Raw genomic sequence first — 17,392 nt, 5'->3', positions numbered from 1 at the left:
GTAATTGTAGCATAATATCAAACACTGGTTCTCAAAGTTAACCATAAATCTCTACCCACTGATTAATTGTCAGAAGGCCCTATATTTCCTATGGGCCCTGCTACAGTGTTAAGTGGGTTAATAGTCTGTGAAGTATTGACCTAATGTTGAAAAATGACAAACCATGAAGTCATAAATTCAACTTTCACTAAACTTAAAATAGTAAGGTCATCCAAATGTTATTTGTATTGCTTATCACCAATTTGGCATGCTATTTGACAGTCATTTTGATTGTTGTATTGCCCCCACACTTCTGTTTAATTCAAAATAGTCGGGCTTACAACGCAGCTCACTTATACATGGAAGACGTTACATGTATTCGTGCGCAGGGGTCGGACCTCTGCAGACAAAAGGAACATTTCACGTTTTTAAAAAATTAAACAAAAGCTTGCGGGACAGCAGTTCCCTGATGAATTTGCCATGGCGCCACGTCAACCAATCAGAGTCAACTTGCCAACCATTCAGCATCCTCTTCTCATGTAGTACAATTGTCACTCCTTTTGAAAATTGGCATTCTTGCGTCTGTCCTGATGACTGCGCAATGAATAGCTTTGATAGCGTGTTGCTTTTTTCAGAATTATCTTATCAAAATTATCGTCTAAAATAAACAGTCCAGCAAGAGGTAAGTGGAGATGGAATCTGAAGACGTTGCAGCTTAGTTGTCGGGAGCACATTGTAAAGGTGAAAGAACTAAGGGCAAGCGCGTGACTGGTTGGAAGACAGGTGTGTGGTAGTAGAGGTATTACGGTACCTGATAGGTTGGAGCACCATTGGTGGAAACTGTATGCTTTCTATTGGTTAAGATGTATGGTAGCTCCGCCCTGCTAGGCGGGGTATAAGAGCCCGTGCCGCCCCAGCAGCCTTCATTCTGTACCTGAGCTGCTGGGGGAAACATCTAGATTATTAAAGCCTTCAGTTGGACGACAACCTCGCTTTAGTGGTGTAGCGCACAAAGACTCCGTGAGACGAATAGAGTGAAGTCGATGAGGCTTTATTAAGCGTGTCTGTTTCCCCGCAGCTCGATAGTAGAATGGCCTGCGGGGGAGGACTCCGGCTTCTTATACTCCGCCTTCAGGGCGGAGCTAGAGGTCAACGGCCAACCAGGACCCGGGATCTGTCAGCCAATGACATTAGGGCTTCCAGTCCCACATGACCCCTAATACATACTGCCACATTCACCCCTTGTCAAAAATGAACCCGGCGGGGTGATGCTTATGTGCCTAAAAAGGACTATGGAGCTCAGGATCATCCCGGAATGCCTGAGGATCAGCCCCCACGCAGTGAACGCGGCAGCAGCCTTCAAGCACTGGCAGACTTGTTTTGAGGCCTACCTCAGAACGGCCACCGGCCGGGTCACAGAAGACCAAAAACTACAGGTCCTGCACTCAAGGTTAAGCACGGAGATTTTCTCCCTCATCGAAGACGCGGAGGATTTCCAGACGGCGTTCGCAGCACTGAAAAGTCTCTACGTCCGCCCAGTTAACCAAATCTACGCTCGCTACCAGCTCGCGACGAGACGGCAAAGTCCCGGAGAATCGATGGACGAATTCTACTATCGAGCTGCGGGGGAACAGACACGCTTAATAAATTGTAGCGCACAAAGACTCTGTGAGACGAATAGAGTGAAGTCGATGAGGCTTTATTAAGCGTGTCTGTTCCCCCGCAGCTCGATAGTAGAATGGCCTGCGGGGGAGGACTCCGGCTTCTTATACTCCGCCTTCAGGGCGGAGCTAGAGGTCAACGGCCAACCAGGACCCGGGATCTGTCAGCCAATGACATTAGGGCTTCCAGTCCCACATGACCCCTAATACATACTACCACAAGTGGTCATTGATCGTGCATCAATTTAATAAGCTAGTTTTTTAAAAAAAGGATGGAGCTCCGAATCAAGCCGGAGTGTCTGCAACTCTGCCCCCACGCGGCGAACTCTGCAGCAATCTTCAAGCACTGGCTGGCGTGCTTTAAAGGGTATCTCGGGATGGCCGAAAACATACCCACAGGAGAACAGAAAATGCAAGTCCTGCACTCTAGGGTGAGCCTGGAGATTTACACCCTCATTGAGGAAGCAGAAGACTTCGATGCAGCAATAGAGCTGCTAAAAGGACATTATATTCGCCCGGTAAACCAGGTCTACGCCCGGCACATGCTAGCAATGAGGCGACAAACCCCTGGGGAGTCGCTGGAAGAATTCTACCGTGCACTCCTGGTGTTGGGGAGAAACTGCATCTGCCCGCAAGTTTCGGCGAGGGAACACACTGAACTCTTGGACCGGGACGCTTTCGTGGCAGGTATGCTATCCTCACAAATCCGCCAGCGACTGCTAGAAAAAGACACTCTAGGTCTCAAGGAGGCACGGGCCCTTGCAGGCTCCCTGGGCGTGACCTCCAGAAACGCCTGCGCTTACGTTGCCGACTGCGCGGCAGCCCCTGGGCAGCGTGGAACCCGCAGCCGACCCCGAGACATCCCCATACCCCCACAAGCCTGCGCTGCAAGGCGGCCTGGCAACCCGGGGGACCCTGCTGCTACTTTTGCGGGCAGGCCAAGCACCCCCACCAGCGCTGCCTGGCCTGCGCATCCACCTACAAGGGATGCGGCAAAAAGGGCCATTTTGTGGGGGTATGTCAGGCCCGTGCGGTTGCCATGAATGCGGACCGTCACCACAATCCTCTCCACGGTCCCCGTGCGGCCAGCGGTCGCCGCCATCTTCCTACTCCAGGGCCATGTGCGGCCCCCGGGCGCCACCATCTTGCCCCGTGGACGCCACGTGCGATGGATGGGCGCCGCCATTTTGTGCACCCGCAGCCATGTGCGATCAATGGGAGCCGCCATCCTGGATGAATCCCCAGGACCCCAGCTCGGCTGACCACACACTGCCCGAAGAGAACACTCAACTGCTGCAATTAGCCTCGGTGACTCTGGATCAGTCCCGGCCTCGAACAGTCTCAACTGCTACAACGACTGTATTTATCAACGGGCACGAGACGTCCTGCCTAATCAACTCTGGGAGCACGGAGAGCTTCATACACCCCGACACGGTAAGGCGCTGTTCTCTCCTCGTCCACCCCGCTAATCAAAAAATCTCCCTGGCCTCAGTGGAGATAAAGGGGATTTGTGTCGCAAACCTCACAGTCCAGGGAAGGGAGTTCAAAAATGTCCGTCTCCACGTCCTTCCCCACCTCTGCGCGCCCACACTCCTAGGTTTAGACTTCCAGTGTAACCTCCAAAGTCTAACCTTCAAATTCGGCGGCCCTATACCCCCCCTTACTGTCTGTGGCCTCGGGACCCTTAAGGTCGACCCGCCTTCCCTGTTTGCGAACCTCACCCCGGATTGCAAACCCGTCGCCACCAGGAGCAGACGGTACAGTTCCCAGGACCGGGTCTTTATTAGGTCAGAGGTCCAAAGGCTATTGAGGGAAGGAGTCATTGAAGCCAGTAACAGCCCCTGGAGAGCTCAAGTAGTGGTTGGAAAGACCGGGGAGAAGCTTAGGATTGTCATCGACGACAGTCAGACCATCAACGGGTTTACGCAGCTGGACGAGTACCCTCTCCCCCGCATATCCGACCTGGTAAACAGGGTCTCACATTACAAGGTCTTCTTCACGGTGGACCTTAAGTCCGCCTACCACCAGCTCCCCATCCGCACGAGTGACCGCAAATACACTGCCTTCGAGGCAGATGGGCGGCTCTACCACTTCTTAAGGGTTCCCTTCGGTGTCACCAACGGGGTCTCGGTCTTCCAGCGCGAGATGGACCGAATGGTTTACCGGTACGGTTTACGGGCAACATTCCTGTATCTCGATAATGTCACCATCTGCGGCCACGACCGGCAGGACCACGACACCAACCTCCGAAAATTCCTCCAGACCGCAAAAATCCTTAACCTTACATACAACAAGGATAAATGCGTGTTTAGCACCGACCGCCTAGCCATCCTCGGCTACGTAGTGCGAAATGCAGTTATAGGCCCCGACCCTGAATGCATGGAGTTCCTCCTCCCTCACTGCCCCAAGGACCTGAAACGTTGCCTAGGGTTTTTCAGTTACTACGCCCAGTGGGTCCCCAACTATGCGGACAAGGCCCGTCCCCTGATCCAATCCACAGCTTTCCCCTGTCGATAGAGGCCCGCCAGGCCTTCAGCCGCATCAAAGCAGACATTGCAAAGGCCACAATGCACGCCATTGATGAGTCCCTCCCCTTCCAAGGCGAGAGCGATGCGTCCGACGTAGCCACCCTCAACCAAGCGGGCAGACCCGTGGCCTTCTTCTCACGTACCCGCCATGCTTCCGAAATCCGCCACTCCTCAGTCGAAAAGGAGGCCCAGGCCATAGTAGAAGCTGTGCGACATTGGAGGCATTACCTGGCCGGCAGGAGATTCACTCTCCTCACTGACCAATGGTCGGTTGCTTTCATGTTTGATAATGCACAGCGGGGCAAGAGAAAAAACGACAAGATCTTGCAGTGGAGGATCGAACTCTCCACCTACAACTACGAGACCTTGTATCGTCCCGGGAAGTGAAATGAGCCTCCTGACGCCCTGTCCCGCGGCACATGTGCCACCGCACAAGTGGACCGCCTCCGAGCCCTCCACGAGGACCTCTGCCACCCAGGGGTCACTCGCTTTTTCCATTTTGTCAAGACCCGCAACCTGCCCTACTCCATCGAGGAGGTCAGGACAGCCACCAGGGACTGCCAAATCTGCGCAAACCGCACTTCTACTGGCCAGAGAAAGCGCACCTGATAAAGGCTTCCCGTCCCTTTGAATGCCTCAGCATGGACTTCAAAGGCCCCCTCCCCTCCACCGACCACAACACGTACTTCCTGAACATGATTGACGAGTACTCCCGGTTCCCATTCGCCATCGCCTGCCCTGACATGACCGTAACCACCGTCATCGAGACCCTCCATAGCATCTTTGCACTGTTCAGTTTCCCCGCCTACATACACAGCGATAGGGGGTCCTCCTTTATGAGCGACGATCTGCGTCAATTCCTGCTCAGCAAGGGCATCGCCTCGAGCAGGACGACCAGTTACAACCCCCGGGGTAACGGACAGGTAGAGAGGGAGAACGGAATGGTCTGGAAGATTCCTACGGTCCAGGAATCTCCCAGTCTCTCGCTGGCAGGAAGTCCTTCCGGATGCCCTCCACTCCATCCGGTCACTTCTTTGTACCACCACCAACCAGACACCTCATGAACGTCTCCTTGTCTTCCCCAGGAAGTCCTCCTCCGGGACCTCGCTCCCGACCTGGCTGGCAGCACCCGGACCCATCCTGCTCCGAAAACACGTGCGGGCGCACAAGTCGGACCCGTTGGTCGAGAGGGTCCATCTGCTCCACGCTAACCCCCAGTACGCCTACGTGGCGTAACCCGACGGCCGACAAGATACGGTCTCCCTACGAGACCTGCCGCCCGCTGGAGCCCCACGCACACCCCGGCCACAAGTCCCACCCTCACCTCCACCAGGGCACCTTACAGGAGGATCGGTCCTTCCGCCGGCCCCGTCTAAGCCCCCCCCACCCACCGACGCACCCCGCAGGCGCTCCCTTCCCAGATCAACCATTTTCCCCACCAGCACCGTCTAGGGGTGCTGAAGCTGCCATGGAGATCGAAGCCACGCTCCCGGAGTCACAGACGCCCGAGCCTCCACCGGATTCACCACCGAAGCTCCGACGGTCACAGAGGACGACCAGAGCCCCCGATCGACTGATTGCTTCATTTTAACTTGTAAACTGTAAACTGTAAATTAAAATCATCAATTGTAAATAGCTATCAGAATTGTAAATAGTTACAAAACGCTGTACGGAGATATTATGGTACCTCCATAACTAATTCTACCACGTTGCTATGTTTGTAGTATCAGGCCACCACCCCCGTCGGACTCTTTTTTAACAAGGGGTGAATGTGGTAGTGGAGGTATTACAGTACCTGATAGGCTGGAGCACCAGTGGTGGAAACTGTATGCTTTCTATTGGTTAAGATGTATGGTAGCTCCGCCCTGCTAGGTGGGGTATAAGAGCCCGTGCCGCCCCAGCAGCCTTCATTCTGTAACTGAGCTGCTGGAAACATCTAGCTTATTAAAGCCTTCAGTTGGACTACAACCTTGCATTAGTGGTCCTTGATCGTGCATCAAGGTGTAATTAAATGAGAGAAGGGGTGATGGTGCAAAAGGGGTAATGGTCAAGCAAAGAAATAGAAGATGGGTCCAGAGGAGGTGTAAATGGGAGTAGTATAAACTTTAGCTGCAATTGCTGCCTGGAAAAAGTAGGAACAGTGGTTACAATCTAAATTCGTTGACCTGGTTGTTGAGTCGGGAATGTTGTAAAATGCTGAATTGCAAGATGAGTTTCCATTGAGTTTCATTGGGCGTGTGTCAGGGGCCGAGAACTGAGAGGTCAAGTGGCAGTGTAGAATTAAAATGGCAGGTGACTACAACCATATTTGCAAACTGAATGGAGACAATCAGCAAAGGGTTAAAAGGCCAGATGAATGGGTGATGACAGTTATGGGGGAAGCAGTGGCAGAGCGGTATTGTCACTGCACTGGTAATCCAGAGATCCAGGGTAATGCTCTGGGGAACTGGGTTTGAATCCCACCCTGCGTTTGAATCCCGCCAGGGCACATGGTGGAATTTTAATTCAATAAAAATCTGGAATTAAAAGTCAAATGACGACCATGAAACCATTGCCCATTGTCATAAAATCCCATCTGGTTCCCTTTAGGGAAGAAAATCTGTCATCCTTACCTGGTCTGGCCTACATGTGACTCAGCAACCACAGTAATGTGGTTGACTCTTAAATGCCCTCAGGGACGGGCAATAAATGCTGGCCCAGCCAGCGATGCCCACATCCCATCAATTAATTAAAAAAATGTTCCATTGGTAATTGACTTTCCGGAGAGCTTTAAACAGTGGTATAAGGAAGAGGGTTTTGAAGGGGAAAGGAAGATATAAGCAGTAATAAATACACGGGATTGTCCGGCCTCAGTTTTGCAGGTCTCACCGTGGCAGATGTGACGCGCCAGTCAAAAATATATTGACTTCGGTGGGATGGGAAGATCCCACCATAAAGAGTGTCCAGAACCTTTCAGACAAGGAAGTGATCAGATTTGGCTTTGTTTGTGATTGAGACAATGGGGTTTTTGCTTCTTTATTTGTTCACAGAATGTGGGCATGGCTGGCTAGAGCAGCATTTATTGTCTATTCCTAATTGCCATTGGGAAGGTGGTGATGAGCCGCCTTCTTCAACCGCTAAGTCCTTGTGGTGTAGGTACTCCCACAGTGCTGTTAGGGAAGGAGTTCCAGGATTTTGACCCAGTAGTAGGTGATAATGTTCCAAGCCAGGATGGTGAGTGACTTGGAGGGTAACTTCCAATTGGTGGTGTTCTCATGCATCTGCTGCCCTTAACCTTCTACATGGTTTGGCTTCAGGTTTGAAAGGTGCTTTCAAAGGAGCCTTGGTAAGTTGCTGCAGTGCATCTTGTAGATGGTACATACTGCTGCCACTGTGCATTGGTGGTGCAGAGATTGAATGCTGAAGGTGGATGATGCTGTGCCAATCAAGTGGGTTGCTTTGTCCTGGATCGTGTTGAGCTTCTTGAGTGTTGTTGGAACTGCACTCATCCAGGCAAGTGGAACGTATTTCACCACACTTTGGACCTGTGCCTTATAGATAGTGGACAGGTTTTGGGGAGCCAGGAGATGAGTAGCATCCCGCCAGAGTGAGGGAGTGGGATTGAGTAGGTTGCTCGACAGAGAGCTGGCATGGATTTGATGAGCCAAGTGGCCCCCCTTTGTGCTGTCATGGCTTTATGACTCTATAATTTTAATGAATGGTAGAGCATACTCAACAGGCCATAAAACCTACTCCTGCCTTTACTTTTCTGTGCTTACTCATAAGGAAGAGGATCGCATGAGTTGAAATCATCAAAGGTGAGAAGTGTTTCGTGCAGAACTGAGGGAAGGGTGTTTCAGTGAGGAACCCTGCATGGGCCTTGAGTGAGTGAAGAGAACAAGGATGTTAACAGAAAGAAGAAAGAGGTGGAATAAGCTGAGATGTTCAAAGGAAAAAAAGCTGCTACAGTAATAAGGGAACAGACAAATATGAAGTTTAGAGATAATAACCATAGAATTGCCTTTGGGTTTGATCAGGGTGGTAAATGGTATAGACACAATGGGGCCTCAGTCAGGGCTGAGGTATTGTCATGCTTGAACCAAGTTTCCATCATTGGCATGATGTCAACGCAATTGAACACCATCGGGTCGTGGAAAGCAAGGCTTCTTCACAAGGATATTGTGGAGGGAAGTAGAGACATGGGAGTGATGATTGATCAACTTCCAGAGTCCCTGCATTAAATGGTGGGAGAGGAGGCCTGCAATCGATGTGCCGGGTGCGGAGGATGGCGATGGATGGGAAGAGTTGGGTTGTGACGTGCATGGAGGCCTTTGACGAGAAAGGCACAGAGGGAGGTTGTGGACTTATCTAAGAGGGAATCGAATTTGCTGAACCAGCAGTGTAGGAAGGTCCATTCCTGTGGGCCCCCCGGGGGCAGGTGGGGTGTGTGTGTATGTGCGCTGGGGGGGGGGGGGGGGGCCTGTGGGGGGGCTCCTTCACCGGGGTGGCCTCCGATGGGGTCTGACCCGCGATCGGGGCCCACCGATCGGCGGGCCGGCCTCTCCCCCCCCCCCCCCGGCCTACCTCCTTCTGCGCGTGGCCCCAGAACACCGGCTCCATGTTGGCGAGGGGCTGGTGTGCGTAAGACGTTCCTCGCACATGCGCAGGGTGGCGCGGCCCAACTGCGTATGCGCGGGTTGGCGCGGCACCGCGTAAGGACGCTGGAGCAGTGTGAACCGCTCCAGCGCCCTGCTGGCCCCCTGTGAGGGCCAGAATAGGTCATGTCCGGGCCCTGTTTGCGTCATCATGAAACGCGACGGTGTTCACGACGGTGCAAACACTTGGCCTCAATATTGGAGAATCGCCCCCAATGGGTTTGATATAGAAGCCAAATTATTCAACAAATGGACATAGGGGAACTCTGGCATGGCAGGGTTAGGATAGATGTGCCCTGGTTGTAAATGGAGAATGGGAAGAAGACAATAAGCAAGAACCCAGTGATACAATCAGAGCCCCAGGGTGAAATCCAATCAAAAACATGAATTGATTAGCTTGAATTTGGTATAATCATAATGAGATGTATTTTTTAAATTTACAATACAGCACACTAAGGCCTTCAACAGGAAGCAGCCCCTGAAGGACCAGCTGGAAGGTTTTGAACAGCCTCTGAGGAGATTCATTCGGTCCAGAGAGACAGAAGATGTGACAGTCAAGGTCAATAACTTGTAATTGTTTCCTACTGTACAGCTGTGGTTCTCATGTGACTAATCCCTGCCTTTCTGTGCACATGGGAACAAAAGGGAAAGAATAGTCCTGACACATGACTTGTGAGGTATAAATGAGGTGGAACCGGCCTTTCCCACAGTCAGTGCAGAAGTCAGATTGTGTAAGAGTATTCATTTCCTGTTTTTAATCACTTCAATAAAATTATAATCCAACAAAAAAAAAAATTTCACTGGGCATTAACTGGCAATTGCTTTGAAAAGCTTTTTCTGTATCAAGATAAAAAGCAATCTTTCGCCGGTCCAGGGCCGAAAAGGAAGCTCTTATTTTCCATTTGCGGTCCCAAATACTTACACCCTTTACCCCGAACTGTTGGCTGCATTGGGCAAACTATTTGTCGTCGTCATAGGGACCACTTACAAAGATGGCTCTTAAGCCGAATGAAGCATGCCTGCTATTTTGTCATCATGTACACGTACAAATACAAGGAACACACACACACGTAACTCAGCACAAAACCCAGGGCTAAACCTGGGACTTCCTTGGCCTTGTCTGTTTAAAAAAAATGGGGTGGGGTTCTCTGGTCCCCCCAGCCGTGAGATTTCCCATTGAAGGCCCCCACGCTGCCGGCGAAAAGAGAGAATCCCAACGTCCAGTGAATTCTGGCCAATATGTAAATTATTCCTGTGAACCAGCCCTGGTGACATTGGACCTCCCACAATGCTAAACTAACATGAAAAAAATGAATACATTCGAGGAAGGTGGAAAACATGGAGTAGATCTAAACAAAGGGAATAAGAAGCACAAAAACAGAGTTTGAGAAAAATCAACAGTAAACAGGAAATTCTAATATCTTTAATAAATACACAAGTCGTAAAAGAGTGGTCAAGTGAAGAGCAGGGCTGATCATAGATCATAAATGAGTTCTGGTTATAGAGACAGAGGACATGTCTGACACACTAAATTGAACACACATTCACTAAAGAAGAGGATGCTACCAATGTCGCAGTGAGGAGGAGATAGTAGCGAAATTGGATAGAATAAATGTAGGTAAAAAGAAGATACTTAAAAGATTTGTAGTACTCAAAATAGAGAAGTCACTTAGTCCAGATGGAATCCATCCTGGAGATGTCAGGGTGGAAATTGCAGAGGCTCTGGCCACAATCTTCCAACCCTGCTGGAATATATGAGAGTGGTGCCAGTCGACTGGAGGATCAGAAATATTGTACCAGCAAAGAAAATGAGAAGGAAAAGCCTCGCAACTCCAAGACAGTTAGCTTAACATGAGAAAACAGTTAGAGACAATAATCCAGTTCAAAATTAATTGTCACTCAGTAAAGTATAGGCTCTTACGAACAAACGAACAAAGAGCAGGAGCAGGCCATTTGGCCTCTCGAGCCTGTTCTGCCCTTAAATAAGATCATGGCTGATCTGATAGTAACCTCAAATCTGCATCCTGTCTAACCCCAATAACCTTTCACCCCCTTTCTTACCAAGAATCAATTCCCGTCTGCTTTAAAATTATTCCAAGACTGCCTCCACCTCCTTTTCAGGGAGAGTTCCAAAGACTCACGACCGTCTGAGAGAATAAAAATTCACCTCTGTCTTGGTTGGGCGACCCTTTATTTCTAAACAGTGACCCCTCCTAGCTCTAGATTCTCCCACAAGAGGAAACATTCTCTCCACATCCACCCAGTCAACACCCCCCAGGATCTTATATGTTTCGATCAAGTCACCTCTTACTCTTCTAAACCCCAGCCTAACATTTCCTCATAAGACAACACGCCCATTCTAGCTATTAGTCTGGTAAACCTTTTCTGAACTGCTTCCAATTTATATCCTTCCTTAAATAAGGTGACCAACACTATATACAATACTCCAGGTGTGCGGCGGGATTTTCCTCCCAACTCCACGGTGTGTTCTGCCACGTCGGGAGGCGGCTTGCCAATGGCTGGTGGCAGGATCTTCAGGTCCCGCCATTGTCAATGAGGTTTCCTGTTGAATGCACCCCTTTTTCACGGCGGGGGTGCACCATCGGCGGGACCGTAAGACCTTGCCAGTGTGAACGGCGAGAAAATCTATCGCGTGCCCTGTATAACTGAGAGTCACTCCAGGTTTGTTAAGGGAAAATCGGGTTTGACTAGCTTGGTCATGTTCTTTGAGCTGATGAAGAGGTTGACTATATGGTTGGTGTTATGTATATAGCATTTCCAAATGTATTTGACAAAGAATTACACAATAGACATATTAGCAAAATCAAAGGCCGTGGATTGAAGGGACAGTAGCAGCATAGTTATAAAACTAGCTAAGTGACAGAAATGAGTGGTAAAAAGTTGTTTCACAACCTGAAGGAATACAGTGGAGTTCCAAGGGGACTGTAATTGGAACAGTATTATTTCTGATATATATATTAATGATCTGTACTCAGTATGCATGGCATAATTCCAAAGTTGATACTAAAGGCAGAAATTTATTTTTTAAAATGAGGAGAGATGCAGACAAATGGGAGCTGAGGAGTGTGAAATGATACATTTCGATTACACCTGGAGAAGATCAAGTATACCATTGAGGGTCGGACGAGGGATTCCACAAAGCATGGGGGCCATTCATCAGCCTGTTCCAAGACCTGGTCAAGGCCAACAGCGACTAGAAAGAGTGGGGGTGGGGGGGAGTGAGAGCGAGGGACGAAGATAAGGCGAGGCACACACAAGAGAAAGGGGCAGATGGGGGAGGGGAGGGAAGGGAACCCAAGGGAAGCGCAAAACGAAGCCCGGCCACCAGGGCAGATGGCAAGACTAAGACAGGAACTAAACTACCAACGGGGGGAGGGTGGGAGGGGGGACCTCATGTAAAAACCATTGTAAATAAAACACAAACCTGTTTGTAAATACTAGATGTACTTGAGCTGTTACTCTGTAAAAACTGTAAAACACCAATAAAAATATTTTTTTAAAAAGGAGACTTCGAGCGGGCGACATCATTTCAAATAGTTAGGAAATATATAGAAGTCATACCTTAAAAATAACTTGCTGCTTTCTGTATGTATGAAATACTTTCTCACCTTAAATATTTTCAAATCACAGGTTACTGATGGATCTTTCTCTTGGGGTAATGGCATGGTGACACTCTGTAACATCAGCATCAGGGTTCCAAAAGGTAAAACATTCTGACTGCTTTTGTTTCGGAAGAATCCTGTTACGTGAATTGTGCGGCAAACAATCTTTCGCTGAAACTTTGTGTTAGGTGTAATGTGCTCTTCCTCAAAATATGCACATGTTTTATTAAAATATGATAACCAACGGTACTGGCATGATGAGGAGTATTAATGTGATCCCCTGATTTTCAAGTGGAAAGCATGTAATGCATCTCATCATTATAAAGTGGTTGATGAAAGTCAGGCAATTTGAGCATTTTCCCTTATTTCCATGGGAGCCAGTGACAGTACCGCTCAATTTTTACTATTCCCTGCTTCCTCTGTTCTCTTTGTCCAACCTTTGGTAACCTCCCACTTGTATGCACAATTTACCTTTTATATGGCATAAGAAGACCCTCCCGATTATCCTTTCTTCCTTTAAGATGTTCCTTAAAATCTGCCTTTTGACCAAGTCCATGTGCTTTCCTATCTCATTATTGACAGTTGGTGTCAGATCTTGTTTCATAATGTTCCTGTAAAGCACGAGCGACTGAATTAATAGGCAAACGGCACTATCTAAATGTAAGCTGTTTCAGTGATCGACCTGGAAGGTTTGACCTTTCCAGATTCATAGAACAAGACATTTACACTTAGTCCTCTGAGATATGAGACATGCACAAATTGAGAAACGTTCAACAGTGGGTGTTTAATGTCACCAATTAGCACTGACATGACTCAGATCTAAACTGACGCAAAGCTTATTTGGATAAGAAAACCACATCTACTAAACTGCTAAATTAGAGAGTGGAGTTCTGAATCTTTTGGGTGTTTTTTTTCTCCATTTCATGTGGCTCTCACGTTGGTGGTTTAAGAGTAAGTGAAATTGTAATATTTCTGCAGTTTCCTTCATTGTGAATAAATGGCCTTGCATGCAGATGAGGACATGATTGGGTGGAAGAGAGAGGAAACGAATAGATCTATAACATTGAGGCTGTGTTTATAACTCCCAAGTGGCAAAAAAAAAACCAAACAATTTTTTTCACAATCTCTCAGACTGGCTTTTTTCAGCCTCAATTGAAGCAAACCCATTGGACAATTTCTGCATTGCGGCTCATATCGCCTAAATGGAATTTCTGAAAAGGTTTCTGAACAAAGTGTTTAACACAGAACTGATGAAAGATTCTTTGATGTTTATTAATTTCCAGGCCAGCTGACAATGATTGTAGGGCAGGTTGGGTGCGGAAAATCTTCACTTCTCCTTGCTACCCTTGGAGAGATGCTGAAAGTTTGTGGGAAGATTTACTGGAGCAAGTAAGTAAAATAACTACGTTTAGCAACAATAAAAAGATAGTCTAATTTTATGTCCTTGCAGTGAAATGTAGATAAACAGCCACCAACATGTGTCAAACTCTGTATTTCTCTGATTCTAGCCTCTGGTTCATCCAAATTTTCATTTGTGATATTATTTTCCTTGGATTGTGGGCTTCACTGGCTCGGGCAGCATTTGTTGCCCATCCCTAATTGCCATTGAGTGGGTGGTGGTGAGCTGTCTTCTTTAACTGCTGCAGTCCATGTGGTGTAGGTACACCTATTGTGCCGTTAGGGAGAAAGTTCCAGGATTTTGACCCAGCAATAGTGAAGAGACAGTGAAGGAGGCAATAGCATATTGGTATTGTCACTGGACTAGTAATTCAGAGACCCAGGGTAATGCTCTGGGGTTCTGGGTTTGATTGAATCCAATAAATATCTGGAATTAAAAGTCTAATGATAACCATGAAATCGTTACCGATTGTCATAAAAATCCAACTGGCTCACTAATGTCCTTCAGGGAAGGAAATTTGCCTTCCTTACCCGATCTGGCCTACATATGACTCCAGACCAACCCAGCGATGTGGTTAACCCTTAACTGCCCCTACTGAAATGGTCTAGCGAGCCACTCATGTTCAAGGGTATTAGGGATGGGCAACAACTGCTGACCCAGCCAGCGACGCCCGCATCCCAAGAACACATTTTTAAAAAACCCAGATATAATTCCAAGTCAGGATGGTGTGTGGATTGGAGGGGAACTTGCAGGTGGTGGTGTTCCTATGCACGTGCTAATCTTGCCCTCTTTGGTGGTAGAGTTTGTAGTTTTGGAAGGTGCTGTCGAAAGAGCCTTGATAAGTTAATGCAGTACATCTGCATTAACTACATCTTTTTATTATCTAGAGGGGATGGCAGGGAAGGTAGTGCAATGTTCCGCCGGCAGAATGTTTGAGGTGAGGGACGCCGTCAGTGTCCCTGCTGATTTCATCTGTGGGAAGTGCATCCATCTCCAGCTCCTCAGAAACCGCGTTAAGGAACTGGAGCTGGAGCTGGATGAACTTCGGATCATTCGGGTGGCAGTGGTGGTTATAGATAGAAGCTTCAGGGATGTAGTTACTCCAAAGAATAAAGATAGATGCGTGATGGTGAGAGGGGCTGGGAGGAAGCAGTCAGTACAGGGATCCCCTGTGGTTGTTCCCCTTAGTTACAAGTATGCTGCTTTGGATACTGTTGGGGGGGGGACTTACCAGGGGTAAGCCATGGAGTACAGGTCTCTGGCATAGAGTCCGTCCCTGTTGCTCAGAAGGGAAGGGGGGAGAGGAGTAGAGCATTAATCATTGGAGATTCCATAGTTAGGGGGATAGAGAGGAGATTCTGTGGGAACGAGAGAGACTTGCGGTTGGTGTGTTGCCTCCCAGGTGCCAGGGTCCGTGATGTCTCGGATCGTGTTTTCGGGATCCTTAAGGGGGAGGGGGAGCAGCCCCAAGTCGTGGTCCACACAGGTACCAACGACATAGGTAGGAAAAGGGATAGGGATGTAAGGCAAGAATTCAGGGAGCTGGGGTGGAAACTTAGATCTCGGACAAACAGAGTTATTATCTCTGGGTTGTTACCCGTGCTAGCGAGACGAGGAATAGGGAGAGAGAGGAGTTGAACACGTGGCTACAGGGATGGTGCAGGAGGGAGGGTTTCAGATTTCTGGATAATTGGGACTCATTCTGGGGTCAGTGGGACCTCTACAAACGGGATGGTCTACACCTGGGCCAAAGGGGTACCAATATCCTGGGGGGGAAATTTGCTAATGCTCTTCGGGAGGGTTTAAACTAGTTCAGCAGGGGATTGGCAACCTGAATTGCAGCTCCAGTATACAGGCGGTTGAGAGTAGTGAGGTCATGAGTAAGGTTTCAAAGTTGCAGGAGTGTACCGGCAGGCAGGAAGGTGGTTTAAAATGTGTCTTCTTCAATGCCAGGAGCATCCGGAATAAGGTGGGTGAACGTGTGGCATGGGATGATACCTGGGACTTCGATGTTGTGGCCATTTCGGAGACATGGATAGAGCAGGGACAGGAATGATTGTTGCAGGTGCCGGGGTTTAGATATTTCAGTAAGCTCAGGGAAGGTGGGAAAAGAGGGGGAGGGGTGGCATTGTTATTCAAGGACAGTATTACGGTGGCAGAAAGGATGTTTGATGAGGACTCGTCTACTGAGGTAGTATGGGCTGAGGTTAGAAACAGGAAAGGAGAGGTCACCCTGTTAGGGGTTTTCTATAGGCCTCCGAAAAGTTCCAGAGATGTAGAGGAAAGGATTGCAAAGATGATTTTGGATAGGAGCGAAAGCAACACGGTCGTTTTTATGGGGGACTTTAACTTTCCAAATATTGACTGGAAACGCTATAGCTCGAGTACTTTAGATGGGTCTGTTTTTGTCCAATGTGTGCAGGAGGGTTTCCTGACGCAGTATGTAGATAGGCCAATGGGAGGCGAGGCCATATTGGATTTGGTACTGGGTAATGAACCAGCACAGGTGTTAGATTTGGAGGTAGGTGAGCACTTTGGTGATAGTGACCACAATTCGATTACGTTTACTTTAGCGATGGAAAGGGATAGGTATATACCGCAGGGCAAGAGTTATATCTGGGGGAAAGGCAATTATGATGCAATGAGGCAAGACTTAAGATGCATCAGATGGAGAGGAAAACTGCAGGGATGGGCACAATGGAAATGTGGAGCTTGTTCAAGGAACAGCTACTGCGTGTCCTTGATAAGTATGTACCTGTCAGGCAGGGAGGAAGTGGTCGAGCGAGGGAACCGTGGTTTACTAAAGCAGTCAACACACTTGTCAAGAGGAAGAAGGAGGCTTATGTAAAGATGAGACATGAAGGTTCAGTTAGGGCGCTCAAGAGTACAAGTTAGCTAGGAAGGACCTAAAGAGAGAGCTAAGAAGAGCCAGGAGGGGACATGAGAAGTCTTTGGCAGGTAGGATCAAGGATAACCCTAAAGCTTTCTATAGATATGTCAGGATTAAAAGAACGACGAGGGTAAGAGTAGGGCCAGTCAAGGACAGTAGTGGGAAGTTGTACGTGGAGTCCGAGGAGATAGGAGAGGTGCTAAATGAATATTTTTCATCAGTATTCACACAGGAAAAAGACAATGTTGTCGAGGAGAATACTGAGATTCAGGCTGCTAGACTAGACAGGCTTGAGGTTCATAAGGAGGAGGTGTTAGCAATTCTGGAAAGTATGAAAATAGATAAGTCCCCTGGGCCGGATGGGATTTATCCTCGGATTATCTGGGAAGCTAGGGAGGAGATTGCTGAGCCTTTGGCTTTGATCTTTAAGTCATCTTTGTCTACAGGAATAGTGCCAGAAAACTGGAGGATAGCAAATGTTGTCCCCTTGTTCAACAAGGGGAGTAGAGACAACCCCGGTAACTATAGACCAGTGAGCCTTACTTCTGTTGTGGGCAAAGTCTTGGAAAGGTTTATAAGAGATAGGATGTATAATCATCTGGAAAGGAATAATTTGATTAGAGATAGTCAACACGGTTTTGTGAAGGGTAGGTTGTGCCTCACAAACCTTATTGAGTT

The 17,392-nt window shown here is 48.4% G+C and overlaps 1 protein-coding gene across 3 annotated transcripts in view; it reads left to right on the top strand.

Moving 5' to 3' along the window:
• The window catches only part of LOC140388118 (ATP-binding cassette sub-family C member 9-like), a 299,102-nt gene that overhangs the window by 148,982 nt on the left and 132,728 nt on the right, over positions 1-17,392 (top strand). For all 3 annotated transcript variants that reach the window (XM_072471781.1, XM_072471779.1, XM_072471780.1), the window contains exons 15-17: positions 9,251-9,361; positions 12,454-12,526; positions 13,709-13,814. In XM_072471781.1, coding sequence (XP_072327882.1) covers positions 9,251-9,361; positions 12,454-12,526; positions 13,709-13,814 — 290 coding nt within the window. The remainder of the gene's footprint in view (positions 1-9,250; positions 9,362-12,453; positions 12,527-13,708; positions 13,815-17,392) is intronic.

Source organism: Scyliorhinus torazame, chromosome 13 (assembly GCF_047496885.1).
Source record: "Scyliorhinus torazame isolate Kashiwa2021f chromosome 13, sScyTor2.1, whole genome shotgun sequence".
NCBI lineage: Eukaryota > Metazoa > Chordata > Chondrichthyes > Carcharhiniformes > Scyliorhinidae > Scyliorhinus > Scyliorhinus torazame.
Note: the sequence above shows the minus strand (reverse complement) of the source record. Positions and strands in the feature narration are given on the sequence as shown.